Here is a 12,518-nt window from a genome sequence, read left to right as displayed (position 1 = left end):
TGAGGGAGAATATCTGGCACAAGTTCCCCTGGTAAGTATTGCTGCCCATTAAGGGGCTGCCCTTGGAGACTGTCCCAAGACTGTCGTTGGTACAGAATGTGGCCGGAATGCTGACTGGAGTCTCAGGAGCCAAATCGCTCCAGTCTTGTTCCAGCTACACTGATGCCCGATTTGTTTCTGGGTCTAGTTGCTGGCATGGGTTTTAAAACCCTATATGGCTTAGGACCAGCATACATTAAGGACTGCCTGCTCCCATATGTGTCGGCTTTGGAGGTCCTGCTTTGTGTGCTCCTGCCATCTGAGTTTTAACTTAAATTTTGTTAAGATTTTTTTAGAACCAAAAGGTAATAAAAACTAACAAGGAAATTGAAAAACAAAAAATACAAAGCAGGAAAGAAAAAAAAATAAACTAGTATAAAGAAGTGACTTCCGATTTTCTCTACGACAAACACAAGTAAAAATCACAAGCTTAACATTTTACAATTAAACATTTTGTTTTAAACTTTTTAACATTCGCCACCTTGAGAGGACCAGATTTGGGTAGAAAGTCGGTGTAGGCCACGCTCTTCCTCCTGCTTCAAGAGTCTACCGCTTTTTAATTTTTTAAAAAATGTATGTCATGTATAGTCCATCGTTCTTACTGAGACGCAAGGCAGATTATACAGTGTGAGACCAGCACAGTCAATTTCAAGGATATTTCCATAAACCATGCCATGGGGTAAATAAACACAAGTTTACCAAGACATAGCATTAGTAAGAATCCGATACAGAGTTGAAGAAATGCTGAAACGGAGCATAAGCACTTCTAGGGCTGACATTGGACCACGTGAAGCACAGGTAGGCCATTTTCACACGTGTGCGCAACCTCACAGCATGAAGCGTCTTCCCAGCGCAATTTCCCAGCACGATGACGTCAGAAAACACGCCATTAAATAGGATCGTGCTGGGAAATCCGCTAGGAAGACGCTTCATGCCGTGAGTTTTGCGCCATTTTCCGGAGGGTTAGGGCATGTGAAAATGGCCGTCGCTCATAGGAGCACATATTTAAGACGACAGGTTGTGCATATGTTTACCCGTTTCTCGTTTTCCGTGCGCTTGCAGGCCCTGAGCAGTCACACAGCATTCACCAAGCACAGCGAGCCGCTCGGCACCGAGGAGGGCGAAGTGGAGGAGATGGACACTCTGGATCCTCAGACGGGGCTCTTCTACCGGTCCGCCCTGGCCCAGGCGCAAAAGCCGCAGCAGCTGAGCCAGCCCCCGATGGAGCAGGCGCAGCTCCAGGTCAAGACGCTGCAGTGCTTCCAGGCCAAGCAGAAGCAGACCATTCACCTGCAGGCCGACCAGCTACCCCACAAGCTGCCGCAGATGCCCCAGCTCTCCATCCGGCACCAGAAACTGGCCCCGCTGCAGCAGGACCAAGCCCAGGCCAAGCTGGACGTCCAGCCGGCGGCTCAGCACCACTCGATCATCCGCGAGAGGCAGCTGCCGACCCTGGTGGCCCAGCCCCAACAAACTGTAGTCCAGGTGCTGGCGGTCAAAACCACGCAGCAGCTGCCCAAGCTGCAGCAGGCGCCCACGGCCCAAAAAATCTACGTCCAGCCCCAGCCGCCCCAGAGCCAAATGCAGCTCCCTGCCGCTTCCGAGAAACAATCGGCAAGCCAGGTAACAGACTCGTGGTAACGTGGCCGGGGGGCGGGGGGCGGGGATCAAACACAGTTCTGGCTACAGTTCTGCAGAATAGATCATCTGCCGTTTTACTGGGGCTGGCCACGGCTTCTACGGGCAAGTTACGCTGCTGTAAGATTGCCCTTTAGGAAGCTGATGCTGGGCGAGGGTGGGGCTAAGGTGACTGAGGAGGTGGAGAGTGCCCTCAAGTCAGAGTTGACTTACGGGGACCCCGGGTGGGGTTGTCAGGGCAAGAGACTAACAGAGGTGGTTCGCCATTGCCTGCCTCTGCAACCCTGGTCTTCCTTGGAGGTCTCCCATCCAATTATTAACCACGGCTGACCCTGCTTAGCTTCTGAGACCTGATGAGATCAGGCCCACCTGGGCTATCCACGTCAGGGCAAGGCGGCTGAGAGAGATCAGCAAATATTATTACCCTGGGGACGTTGCACCTGCTCTCCAACATAGTTCCTGTTCCCAAATCCTTGCCCCCCTATGTGTGGATCTGAGCTCTTGAGGGGCTCTTCAGCCTCCAGCTTCCTCAGCGTGAGTGACACCAGAGGCTCTGTTTTTTCAGCCTGTCAGAGCTGTTTGCTATTCTGTGCAACCTGGGAGGGAACAGCGAAGGACATAAGGCCAGGGCCTGAACCAATTTTTTTCTTGGCTCAGAGGTGGAAGGGCTTAAAGAATCCCTTTAGCGGTGCTTCCAGAGTCAGTCAGCAGGTGGTGCTAGCGTTCCCAGTCTTTTAGTCCTTGCTCAGCTTGGATGTACTTTAAGCAGTAGAAAATGGGACCAAAATAACCAAAGTTCCGCGCAAAGAAAACCTGGATCCAGCAGTTTGCACAGGATATAGGGATAAGGCACATCTGCTAGTTTTCCATAGTGTTACTCCTTTATGAGGTGGGGTTGGAAGGTGGGCTGTTGTGGAAGTTACGCAGAAGGCTAAAGTTCGGCCGCTGAAAGTCCTGGGCATGTTTTGCCCCGGTGCACGGTATCTGGGCTGTTCTATTGCAAGCTGGGTTTACTTGACAGAACGTTCCCCCAATATTTAATAAAATCCCTGCACTTAGAAAACGAGCAGTTCAGGGGAAGGAGTCAAACCAGCCCCCTTTTCCCTGGCAGACTGTTCCTCTCTGCAGTAGAAAAGAACAAGAGTTCAGTAGCACCTATACGACTTAAAAAAAACTGTGGTCGGGTCTGAGCTTTTGTGAGTCACAGCTCACTTCTTCTGTTCCTCTCTGAGCCGAGAATTGTGCTGCAGAAGTGTTCAAGCTTCTGAACTCCCCATCTGCAACGTGAAGAGGTTCACCCAGGTGCAGGTTTCCTGCTACAGCGAGCCCCTAGCCCTAGTTTTACCCAGGCTTGGCTTTGGCTTTTTCAGCAGGTGCCTTGCCCACACAGTTTAGCCTCCAGAGCCAGAGTGGTGAGATGACCTTTTCTGAGAAAAGGAATTGTGAAATTCCACATGCCAAATGCCATCTTGCATGATGGGGGGTGGGGGGGCATGAAAACAAGCCTCGTGGGGCATTATAAATGGCCATCAAGCAGTTGTCTTACATAATGCTGGCAGCTGCGGTTTCAAGCTCCAGAAAAACAGTTCTTGCCTCTCCCCTTCTTCCCAGCCACCCAAAGCTGTAGAAATAGAACATGCTGATCCAGGTTTTATCTTGCCCTTTCTCCCAGGGGCTCAGGGGCAGAGTAGGTAGTCTGCCCCCACCTGGTTTGATACCAACATGGGGTAGTGGATGGACTGGAGTCTGGTTTGTATCTCCACTCTGCTGCAGACGCGTGCTGGGTGACCCTGCCCCAATCACACCCTTTCAGCCTAGCCTACCTTCCAGGATTGTCATGAGAATAAAATGGACGCAAGGGGAAAGGCAAGGTGTAAGCTGAAAGGCAGAATATCAGTGAAGTAAATACATAAACTGTGTGAGGTAGACTATGTTGAAAGAGACTGATCTTCATGTCTGAATGGGGATTTGAATCCAAGTCTCCTGGTCCTACTCCAACCACTGCACCACACTGCTTTCCCCCCTTTTTAAAGACCTTTCTTTTTTGGGTTCTTGCAACTTCCCACCTCCAAGTCCAAGGATGTTTTTATTTTTTTAAGATATTTGCAGTCTTTGTGGTTGCTGTCCTTACATGCAGGCGGCTTTGCCTTTTTTGACATCACATTTATGAACTCTGTGTAGTTTCCTCCCTGTCTGGACACCCACTTAAAGAGGCTTCTAACTCCCGCCTGATTGAAAAGGATGCCCTGAAAGACTTCAGCATGAATCTGATTTACTGACTTCCTTGATGCCCTGCCTTTCTCCTCAAAGGGACCCAAAGCAGCTTGCTTGGTCCCCGTCGCCTCTATTTTATCGTCAAGACAACCGCATGAGGGAGGTTAAGGGGAAAGTGTTGCAAGCTGCTTTGGGTCCCCGTTAGAGGGAAAAGTGGGGTATAAATGAAGTAAATACAAAAAAACAATAATAGTGTTCAGATAGCTTCAGGTAGGTAGCCACGTTGCTCTGCAGTAGAAGGGCAAGATTTTCGTTCAGTGCACCTTAAGGAACCAACAAGATGTCCAGCATATGAGCTTTCAAGAGTTAGAGCTCCCTTCATCAAATACCAGTGAAGGCTCTCTGACAAAGGCAGCTTGTTGGTCTTTAAGATGCTTCTGAACTCGAATCTTAGTATTCACATAGCAGAAGGGGAGCATTGCATCCTTTTAAGCTCATTGACTTAAAACCTCACCTCGTTGACTTAAAACCTCATTGACTTAAAACCTCATTGACTTAAAACCTCATCGACTTAAATAGGATAGCAGTGCATTTAGAGGGCTTCAAAGACCTTGTAATCTTTAAAACAGCCTTTTAAGTTAGGTTAGCTGTTGCTCTTACGCTGTTGCAGATGGGGAGGGGGTGCTGCGATGAGCAAGCATGCTGGCCCTGCCCCACACATTTCCACATACTATCTGTACGCCTGTGGAATCCGTTTCCATATTGCGATGAATACACAGGGATGGAGGGAAGCTATGCTAGCATGCTCCCTCTTACTCCCACGAAGCTGCCCTCTACAGAATCAGGCCCTTGCTCCGTCAGAGTCAGCGTTCTCGGCTCTGATTGGCCAGCGGCTCTCCTGAGTTTCAGGCAGATGTCCTTTGCAACGCTCTGTACCGGATCCTTCGAATTGGAGGGGCCGGGGAACGAACCTGGGACCTTCCCGCACGACAAGCAGATGCTCTACTGCTGAGCCACTTGCTCCCTCTTGCTCCCTTGTGTGCCTTTCCCCTGTATGTAGCCGTGTTCTGTGTGGAGGCCTTTTGTGTCTCAGCAAAGACGGCCTTGTTAGCCGGGACTGAAACATTATTTCCTGACTATGGGTGCTTCGCACATGCTGAATAATTCACTTTCAAGCCTCTTTAGCCATCCTTTGCAAGTGGGTTTTTCTGTTTCACACCGCAAAATCCTGTTGCAAAGCTCGTTGAAAGTGCATTATTCAGCCTATGTGAAAGTGATCTTTGCTGCCTACACCAATCCCAGTTAATTTAATTTAATTTATTAGATTTATATTCCGCCCTCCCCACGCCAGCAGGCTCAGGGCGGATTACAATTTGCATACAAATTTAAAATACATCTAACAATTCATACAATTTAAAATTCCAAATTGTAAACATCCAAAGATTTAAAATACATATATATATATGTGTGGACTGGATCCTTGTGTGTGTATGTGGACCGGATCCCCCCCACACACACACAGACACACACACTCACTCACTCACTCAGAGCGAAACTACAAGTGATGCCTGACACAGGTTGGACACTTGTCAGCTTCCCTCAAGTTTTGATGGGAAATGTAGGCGTCCTGGTCTTGCAGCTCGGCTCTCCGACTGCTGTCCAATGGACCTTTCAACTGTCACTTGTCCAACATTCCGCCAAGCTGCCTACATTTCCCATCAAAACTTGAGGGAAGCTGACAAGGGTCCAACCTGCGTCATTTGTCACTTGTAGTCCTGCTCTCACTCACTCACTCACTCAGCGGCACAATCAAATGCACTGTACACATACACAAAGGCACCACCCTTTCGCCTCCACCAGAGCATTTTCAGGGAACATTCAACAGGTGGAGGATGTCGCTACCAGTTGTACTTATTGATAAATATCGATCAGTATCCCTAAATGGAGGCACATCTGGTATAGCGGGAGGGAGGGGGAAGCGTCCTCAAACTCTCAAGTCTGTTCTTCTAATCGCACCTCATTGCCCAGTCGATCCCTAATTTCTTTTTTTCTTTTTTGTTTCTTTTTCTTTTCTTTTTTGTAGGTATAAAGTAATTGATTTTCGTCCCCGTAATACCTTTTTTTAAAAATTTCTATGGAAATAAAGACGAACCCCGCGGCGGCAGTCTAAGGATCTCCATTGTACGTCTTCCTTTGTAGTTTACATCACCCTCAGCTTAGTAGCTTTCTCCTAGAAGAGCGATCTCATTTTCCTGGGGAGGGCCAAACCCACAAGAAAAAGGGAAGAAAAATTAAGTAACCAAGTGTGGATTGATCCCCAAATAAATGCGTTTTTTTTTTAGCCAAAAGGAAAAACGCTTTTGTCCCTAAATACGATGAGCTTTTTGAAGGGTGGGGTGAAGAGACGATGCTTGGGGGGTGTAAATCCCAAAGGAAAACGGGGCTGCTGTGATTTTTACTGCAGAAAATGGACAACTTGCCATCTGGCAATCTCTCTCTTGACCTTGGCCTCTTACTCGCCCCTGTCCCTTTTGGCCGCAGATCATTCCATGTTTAAAAATCCAGAGTTTCCAAACTCTCTTCCCCATAGAAAGTTTCACTGGTAGTTTTGTTTGGTTCTTTTTTAAAATTTTAGTTTTTAACTGATGATTTAAAAAAAAAAAGGAACGAGCAACAACCTGCCTGTAACATGCACAAACCGAATTTGATTTTCAGGTGCACCAGCCCATAATATCCCAAGGATCCTCCGTTACAAAGATAACTTTTGAAGGGCATCAGCCGCCTACCGTGTCCAAGGTGGCCGGTGTCAGTTCGGCGCCTAAGCTGGCCCCGCCACTCCCGAGCCTCTTTCCCGCCCAGGTGCCCACGAAGACCGCAGTAGCGGACATTTTGAAAATGTCTATGATGGAAGCTCAGATTGACCCGAGTGTAGATCGTGTGGTAGCGGACCCCCCCAGCAACAGGGCTGCCCCCGCTGGCAACCTTACTGGCGAAGCGGAATCGTCGCCTGCTTCTGTGCTGAGGGTGGCCTCAGTCGGGGCGGCAACAGCTGTTGCAGCATCTGTCCTACAGCCACCAAAACGCTTGGACTCTGCGTCGAGCCCTCCTTCCGTTGTGCCGTCTATACTAGAGAGGAAACCGGTGGTGTCCACTCCACCTACAGCCAGCCAGTTCATCCGTATCCAGAATATAGCCCCGAAGAAAGCAGAGGAGATTCCCACAGAGATCTTAATTCAGGTAAGCAATCAAAAGATCTTTTGAAGGTGGGCGATCAAAATCAAACGTGTCCAGAATTTCTGTCTCACTTGCTAGCCATGTAATGTACAAAGAGAGAATCACAGGAAAAGACAATGCAATAGAAAAAAATGCAACCGTGAAAGCTAAATATGCGTACAATGACAATAAACAATAAAATCAGATTTCATTACAAGAATCACTTATAAATCAAAACTCTATGAATAATACAACGGTACTGTATAGCCCTTAATGCATCCAATTGGATTCTCTTTATAACAACAAGATAACAGTAATCCAAACAATAAGTGTCTGTAGTCTCTAGGTGTAAAGAAGCTGCTAAGCACTTAAAGAAATACAGCCAAAGAAATGTCTACTGCAAAACTTCACATTGTTATAACTCCAGCTCTAATTGAAATTTAGACAGCGTGTCCGTATGTCCGATTAATCCTTGGCTGTGAAGCAGGAAGTGCAGTATATTCTTGATAAAGACGTGACGTGTCATACAGCAGCTGCTTTGTAGCCAAGCAGACAGAAAACTGGTTTGAACGCCCTGTTTCAGAAGTTCTTTTTTCAAGTTTGTGACCACTTAAGCAAAATCCTCATTACCACTGTAAATATAAATATGATGAACACCAGTATGTTATACAACTAGAGCTAACTCAAAACACCCCCATGTTAAACATAATACTTGGAAACATCACAACATGAAGATGTGCACTTCCAAATACAGATCTGCCAACCAGCTAGAGTTTGTGCTCACCGTTAATCTTGTACCTTTGAGAGGATGGGCAAGAACTCGCCTGAATTTTGGAAACATAATAGGAAACAAAATCTCTCCTAAGTCTGGAAGAACCTTATACCTCAGGCAGGCGCCGGAGAGCCCAAGGGAGTTCTTTTGAGGGCTCTCTGGATTTTTAAAAAAATGCAAGCCGTGAGAGCATTTTTTAATCTTCCTTGAAGATCGTTTAACTCAGGTTTGAAAGTAGTTCCGGGTTATCAATGGTGAGTGAACAATTGTACCCAGGTTGGGTAGCTTTTAAAAATGGGAGAAAGTGGCTCACGTTCCTTTTTTCATTTCAGGCCGCTGATGTGCCACAGGAGGCACATCTGGGCAAGCAGAGTAGCGAGTCTCCATATGGGCCAGTTACTTGGCAGCTTTTCTCGATCTTTTTAACTTACGCAAAAAATTGAACTGGTCATGAGTTCAAAACCTGCCAGGCTTTGATCTCACCTCATACCCTAACTTCATAACTCAAATCTGATTTGCTTCCAAAGGCTTCCAAAATCTTCCTTTTGGAATTTAAACTTTTCACAGCGCCTTAAGTTTTACGGGCAAGTCCAAATGCATGAACGTGCAATATATCACAATGCCCAGTTCGTTTTTTGGATGTGTGTGTGTTTTTTTTTAATGGCACTGGGAATTGTAAATATTGAGAAGAAGGAAACATTCAGATTAGAAAGCAGGTCCTTGGGCAGGGGTCTTCCCCATCGCCTGATCCTTTTAAATGGAAATGCCAGGAATTGAACCTGGGACTTTCCGCATATCAAGCGAATGCACAGCCCCCCTTAGAGCAGTGGCGAGGGCCAGCAGCCTTGGCCAGTGCCACACAAGAACTGTGCAGGGCCAGCATGTATACCGTCTGCTGTGACTTACAGTGGCTTTCCAGGATATCAGGTGGACAAATGTTTTTTCCCCACTACCTCCTCCCCAAGATCCTTTTTTTGCAGGGTGCCTGGAACCGAACACAAGACATTCTATGTTACGGCCTTTCCCATGATAATTTAATTTAAGTTAATTTATTATATTTATATCCCGCCCTCCCCGCTTTCGCAGGCTCAGGGCGGATAACAAATGCAAACATCACCCAACCATTAAAAACATTTAAAAGCATCAAATAATGCATTAAAACATTTAAAAGCATTAAATATTACAGTTCATACTGCATAGTAGTTCATGCATGCCTCTGTGTTTGCATCGGGGCGATGGTTTAACCCCCCCCCTCCGCGGGGGGCACCACCCGGCGTCAACCATATGCCTGGCAGAATAGCTGTGTCTTACAGGCCCGGCGAAATTCTATTCCCCATTTTGCAGGTAGAGAGGGGGGTGGCTTGCCTGATCATGAGGGAGGTGGGAGATTTGAACTCGGGTCTTCCCAATTCATAGCTGAATCTTCGCACCGCTGTGCAGCGATCGTACATAACTGCAAAAAAAAGATTTATTAGTAGTGGGAATTCCCTTTCCACTCTCAGACTGGTGATTATTAGGCGGATCATGAGAGGGAGGGCAGGAAGGGTTACGTCAGTACTTAGTTCTTGTGGCCTCTTCTTACATGCCCAGGGTAATGCTGATCACCACCTTGGGGTCAGGAAGCAATTTTCCCCAGGCCAGTTTGGACAGGGATCCTGACACTATTTTGCCATCTTCTGAGCATGGAGCCAGGGGTCTCTGGGATGTGGGGTGGAGGTAGTTGTGAATTCCTGCGTTGTGCAGGGGGTTGGACTAGATGACCCTGGAGGGTCCTTCCAACCCTATGATTCTCTTCTATGATTAAAATCCTCCCTGAGCTGGTGGCCGTGGCCCATTCATGGCAAAGTCCACCAAAGCTTCCGCTCAAAGAAAAACCCAGCAGCCTTTAAGGTGCCCCGAAGGCCCTGTCTTTATTTTTGCCCGAGCCAATTTGCACCATTATCTCTCTTCCCACGCATGACATTCCCTTTCGTTTTCCAGACTATCCCTCAGTATTCGGTGGCCTGCCACTCCACCTCCAACGTGGTCGTGGAACCCAGCGGGCTCCTGGAACTCAACAACTTCACCAGTCAGCGCCTCGATGATGAGGAGACCGTCATGGAGCAAGACGTCGACAGCAGCAACGAGGAAGGAACTGAACTCAGCCCCACTCAAAGCTCAGAGCAATCCTAGCACCCTGGGGCGCCGGCGCGCACTTTATACACGTGGGAGGAATACAGTCTTGGCTTGCGGCGTCTGAAGGGTCCTTGTGTTTTTGCAAAGCACTTTGCCTGCCCGAGGTGTTGGACGGATCCTTTGCACATGGGATTGTAAATTCAACAGTATTGGCGAGGCTGGATCACGAAATGGTTTTGGGGAGAAGCAAGGAATCGCCGTACCAGGGTCATCCTTTACAGCGGCCGAATGTCTTTCTTTAAGCAGAGGAGAGAGAACAACGTGCAGGTTTCATTTTCTTTTTTGGTTGGGGTTTTTGGGGTTTTTTTTGGCTACAGTATCTAAGATCAGTTACTGCAACCTCTTCAGAGTGAAAACAGAAGAACTGCAGAGACTCCGTGAAAGCAGCGGAACAGTGCTCCGTCTCAAAGAGACTTTTTTTGTTGTTGTTTTTTAATAGCAGGTGAGGTCTCTGAAAGCAGTCCTTTGATGGGGTTGGGAAATCACCTAAAGAAATTCCGACTGTGTGGCTTTTTGGTTTTAAATAAGCTGGAGAAAGAGTTGGCCATGTGTTCTTCTGTTTTAAAAAAAAATATCATTGGCCAGTATGCAGAAATGGGAGGGATGGATACTGGGCCAAGTGGATGGTATTCCATCCAATAAGTGTTTTCCCCCCCCTCTCTATCACACACAGTTGAAAATTTCAAGCAGTCCCACTTTGCAAAAGTGTTTTATTTATTGATCTCGTGATCCTGTTAAGCAGGCCAGTAAACTTTAACGTGGTTATCCAGACAAAGCGGTTTCACCTTCGAGCTGCAGGATGGAGAATGTGTTTTCTTGTCTTAGATGGTTCAAAGCCTAGGGCGTTGATCGTTTGTGTCTCGAACTCAGATGTGGGTTGAGCTGTGAAATTTTTTTTCATTCTTACTTTTTTTTCTTTTTTAGGAAAAAAAAAGTTAATTATGACTGTTTAGGGACTTTAAAAGTTTAAATTGATGATCTTTTGATAGGTTTGGATTTTTAAAACATTTCTTTTTCAAGCGTTCCTTATTTGCACAAGCAATAGATAAGGGGTTTCGTGCTGGTTGAAGCAAATGGATTTAAAAAGGAAAAACAAAGAAAAACAATCTCTTGTACATTTTGGTAACAAACCGTGCTTTTTTTTAAAAAAAGAGAGAAACTGTATATAGGAACAAGGTTTTTAACTGTTTTTGTATAAATTTCATTATAAATAAGCATTTTAAGATTTTGGGGGGATGTATCTTGTATATACACGTTATCAGCTGAACTGCCCATTTTTTGGTGCTCAAATGCTACTTTTAAGTAGAAGGTTATCTGAAAGCTCTAATACAAGTTTTTGTCAATATTTTCTAAACTGTCATTTTACTTGTAATAGCATTCAGTCTATATACCCCCCTTCAGGACAACTTAAAGCCCACTCAGCGCGATTTACGAAGTGTGTTATTATTATCCTCACGACAATCACCCTGCGAGGTGGGTGGGGCTGAGAGAGCTCTGAAAGAGCTGTGACTGACCCAAGGTCACCCAGCTGGCTTCAAGTGGAGGAGTGGGGAATCAAACCTGGCTCTCCAGATTAGAGTCCTGCCGCTCCTAACCACTACACCAAACTGGCTGTACTTGGGGCGGGGGGGGGGGGGGCAGCTGTAGGTGCCCTTTAACAGCTGCTAGGAAAAACACTCCAATATGATACAAAAAATAAAAAAAGTAAAATCTCCATCGTTGTTCAAAGCATCACATAGTGAAACCCTCCGTGGTCCTGCAGGTGATGCTGGTGACCATCTTTCTGTTGGGCATCTTCTCCATAAAAGTCGTGTCAACTTTTTCCCTTTCTTCTTCCCCCTCTCCAAAAGATAATTGGAGTAAAGCAGAAAGAGGTTGTTTCATATTAGTTGTGCTGTATGTATTCTTGTGCATTTCTTAAAACGGAAAACTGAAACACCTGTTCCATTATGGCTGCTGATCTTACGGCCCACATAAGAAGTGGCCGCTTACCAAGTGCACCATTAGTCCATCAACTTCAGCACAATCTCTAGACTATGAGGAATAATAATAATAACAACAACAGCAACATTCAATTTATATACCACCGTTCAGGACACTTAATGCCCACTTGGAGCGGTTAACAAAGTGTGTTGTTGTTATCCTCACAACTATCACCCTGTGAGGTGGGTGGAGCTGAGAGAGCTCTGAGAGAGCTGTGACTAACCCAAGGTCACCCAGCTGGCTTCAAGTGGAGGAATCAAACCCGGCTCTCCAGATTAGAGTCCCGCTCTTTTAATGACTACACCAAACTGGCTCTCTCTAAAGTGAGTCTAAAGAGTCTGAGACTTCTCAGTTTAGAAAAAGGGTGATGGGGGGGACGTGATAGAAGTTGGTAACATGCATGGGCCAGAGTGTATAGACAGAAAAAAATTTCTCCCTCTTCCGAGATGGGCAATAGATTCAGGACGAGCGGGAAAAAAAAGCA

At 46.5% G+C, this 12,518-nt stretch overlaps 1 protein-coding gene across 5 annotated transcripts in view; it reads left to right on the top strand.

Moving 5' to 3' along the window:
* Nucleotides 1-11,465, top strand: part of EMSY (EMSY transcriptional repressor, BRCA2 interacting) — a 58,932-nt gene extending 47,467 nt beyond the window's left edge. For 4 of the 5 annotated variants that reach the window (XM_054974238.1, XM_054974236.1, XM_054974237.1 and 1 more), the window contains 3 exons: nucleotides 1,102-1,662; nucleotides 6,607-7,128; nucleotides 9,857-11,465. In XM_054974238.1, the coding sequence (XP_054830213.1) occupies nucleotides 1,102-1,662; nucleotides 6,607-7,128; nucleotides 9,857-10,048 (1,275 nt within the window). In that variant the 3' untranslated portion in view covers nucleotides 10,049-11,465. Of the gene's footprint in view, nucleotides 1-1,101; nucleotides 1,663-5,974; nucleotides 6,073-6,606; nucleotides 7,129-9,856 lie in introns of those variants that run through there. The other variant, XR_008596688.1, reaches the window with a different exon arrangement.
* The last annotated feature ends 1,053 nt before the right edge of the window (nucleotides 11,466-12,518 follow it).

The sequence above is a fragment of the Eublepharis macularius genome, chromosome 3, assembly GCF_028583425.1.
Source record: "Eublepharis macularius isolate TG4126 chromosome 3, MPM_Emac_v1.0, whole genome shotgun sequence".
Taxonomy (NCBI): domain Eukaryota; kingdom Metazoa; phylum Chordata; class Lepidosauria; order Squamata; family Eublepharidae; genus Eublepharis; species Eublepharis macularius.
The sequence above is the reverse complement of the archived record's forward strand: the minus strand, read 5'-3'. Positions and strand labels throughout refer to the sequence as shown.